At 39.7% G+C, this 2,897-nt stretch overlaps 1 protein-coding gene across 1 annotated transcript; it reads right to left on the bottom strand.

Moving 5' to 3' along the window:
• Positions 1-281: 281 nt before the first annotated feature.
• Positions 282-2,198, bottom strand: LOC149280172 (leucine-rich repeat-containing protein 4C-like). The gene has a single exon (XM_089500731.1). It carries the CDS (start codon positions 2,196-2,198, stop codon positions 282-284), a length of 1,917 nt encoding a protein of 638 aa, XP_089356857.1.
• Positions 2,199-2,897: the final 699 nt, after the last annotated feature.

Raw genomic sequence — 2,897 nt, 5'->3', positions numbered from 1 at the left:
TTTGGGGGGGGAAGAAAAATCAGATATCCTTGGGTACGTGATATCTCCTGTGACACATAAGAATGAAACCAAGCATACCAAAAATTGGATTGAGGAATAAAAGGATCTCAGTAGTTTTAGATCACAATAGAATTTTTAATAAATAAATTTCTTTTTTTATTATTTCTCTTTTTTTTTGTAAAGACACTTTTTTATTGGAAACAGTAGATTTAGCCCAGTCATTTTTTTTGTCCTTTTATAAACTGTCTGTTTTTGCTCTTAATCTGGTGCACAGCAGACTATCAGATCTGAGTTTCTTGAACATTGTCTTTAGAGCTTGCTCTAATCAATAAAGGTTCATGCACAGAGCCGTGTATCGAATTTATTGTGTTCACTGTTGTGTGGTTAAAAGGGGACTTGTAAGAGTTATAGTGATTTAGATGCTCGTGTTCAATTGCAGGCATGGGCAAGTGGCTCTCAATAGGAGTATCAGCTGTGAGTTCATCATCCACGTTTATAATCTCAACAGTCCGCGTAGGGGCGTGATGGTTTTTCCGGTGATGCTGTTTTCTCATTTTGTAAAAAATGACCAGCATTACAGCCGCCATGAGCGTGATGGCCACAAAGCAACCAATAATAATTTTGGTGGTCTTCATAACCTCATCGATCCCTGGAATCCCACCGTTTGCATCCGTGACCGGGATGGTGTAGGTTTTCTCCGTGGACCTTGTGCTCTGTGGCATGAGAGAGGTTGTTGCATTAGTGGTTTCCCAGTCAATAACCGGTGTCGGGCCAACGTTGTGTTCTGTGGTCCTTGCCTCATCCTGAGATGGTTCCATAGTCTCTACAGTGACTGTGGAAAAGTACGTGTAACCAGTATCGCTGGCAGTGACATTCAGTGTCGCTGAGGCAGTGGTGTTCCCAGCGGAGTTGCTCACTATGCATGTGTACAAGCCCGTATCACGCGCTGTTACATTTGTAAAGTTCAAGGTGCCATCGTTGAGCACATTAACGCGCACTTTGTAAGCCCCATGGGTGATAATGGATCCATTTGGAGTAATCCAGCTCACGTAAGTCAAAGATGTTGATGCTCTGCATTTGAGCTCTGCGGCCATCCCTTCTGTGACATTCAGGTCAGTTGGCGGCTCCAAAATCACAGGGGCGTAACACGTAAAGTAGTTCTGGTCCAGTTCTGCGATGTGAGTTCCTTTCAAGCTGGGAGGTGTGCTGCAACGAGCACAACACGTGCTGCCAGTGGTAACAATTTCTTTGAGCCACCAGCTAAGCCAAAGAATGTCGCAATTGCAGTTCCAAGGATTGTGGTGCAACTGAATCCTTTGCAAGTTATGGAGAGGCGTGAAAAGATCGTGAGGCAGCAGAGTAAGATTATTGTGTGCCAAATTCAACTCCACCAATGACTGAAGGTCATCAAAGGCATTCCTTTCGATCACCTGAATTTGGGAATGCATTATCCACAGTTTTTGTAGATGTGTTAATCCTTGGAAAGATCCTGGCCTGAGAACAGACAAATGATTCCCAGAAAGGTCTAACTCATCTAGTTTTACAAGAGGGGTAAGGTTTGGGATTTCTCTTAAGTTGCACATTCCGAGGTTCAAATACTTTAAGTTTGAAAGGCCTTCAAATGCCCCTTCGGAAATATATGATAACCTCTTCATCTCTCCCAAATCTAGTCTGCGAAGGGAAGGTATACGATTAAAAGCGTAGGATGGAATGCTTTCGATTGGGTTGTTCCTCAACCACAGCTCCTTCAACTTTGACAAGTATTCGAAAGCTCCATTGGGGATAGTGGTCAGACGATTGTCAAAGAGTTCCAATGTGTTCAAGTTTGCCAAGCCATTGAAGGCTCCGATTTCAATCGTCCTAATATGATTCCTACTCAACTGTAAAACTTCTAAGTGCCGTAAGTGTTTGAAACTGTCTACTTTGATTATTTGGATTTGATTTTCGTGGAGGTTCAACTGCCTTGTGTTGGTAGAAATACCATCTGGGACCTCTCTTAGATTCCTCCGTGTGCAAATTACCTTGCTGAATTGGTTACTACAGGAGCATACAGAAGGGCAGGTCTGAGCCCTTACTAATCCAGCCACCACGAGAAGCTTGAGAGCCAAAAGCACAATAAAAAGGGGGTCAAATAGTGCCCTGTTGAACCTAGGACCTATCATCATCTGCTGTGGGTGTAATGTCATCTTGTTCAACATTCATAATTTGTTTGTGTTTGGTCCTTCAGGATTTCCAGTAGTCTATAAAAAAAAGAAAGAAAAAAAAGGAAATGATTACCCAACAAACGCAGCTTATAACTCATCAGAGACATTATAAAATTAAATTATACACAAATATAGAGACGTTTGACTAATTTAAACAAATTATGTCTCCTTTCATACTTCCTATAATTTTGTTTCAATTTGTGATATTATATTATTTTTTTTCTCATCAATTAAGCCAAAAAAAGAAAAAGCAATTCAAACTTGGAGCCATAAATCCTATACAATTCATAAATATATAGGTTAAGTTTTTGATCCCTTATTGACACAGAAAACTGTGGGGCTTTGAGGGGCTTAAAATCATGGTTGATGTCATCGGTATACAGTTTATATCTGTCCAATGAGCATCTATGACACACAAACTTGGCAACATATAGCTAAACAAATTCTAATAAAATAAAACTTGCTCACCTCCCGCCCCAAAAGCAATTTCTAAAATATCTATGTTATCCTATTAGCAATGATTTCTTATACAGAACACAAGATTCTTTGGTCGCTGGGTTTTGCATTCCTGTATTATGTGAATAGAATATTTTTTTTTACTTAAGCAAATACAGATTAAGTTAAAAAAATTACCAAAATTGGAAATAATTACTATACAAAAAATGACTTATTAGTGTATCATTACTATCAGTA

The sequence above is a fragment of the Sceloporus occidentalis genome, unplaced genomic scaffold, assembly GCF_023333645.1.
Source record: "Sceloporus occidentalis isolate IW3139 unplaced genomic scaffold, rSceOcc1.0.p SCAF_158, whole genome shotgun sequence".
In the NCBI taxonomy this organism is placed as follows: Eukaryota; Metazoa; Chordata; class Lepidosauria; order Squamata; family Phrynosomatidae; genus Sceloporus; species Sceloporus occidentalis.
The sequence above is the reverse complement of the archived record's forward strand: the minus strand, read 5'-3'. Positions and strand labels throughout refer to the sequence as shown.

Coding starts and splice junctions, on each gene's coding strand:
- LOC149280172 (XM_089500731.1), bottom strand. CDS start 2,198: ATGTTGAACAAGATGACATTACACCCACAGCAGATGATGATAGGTCCT.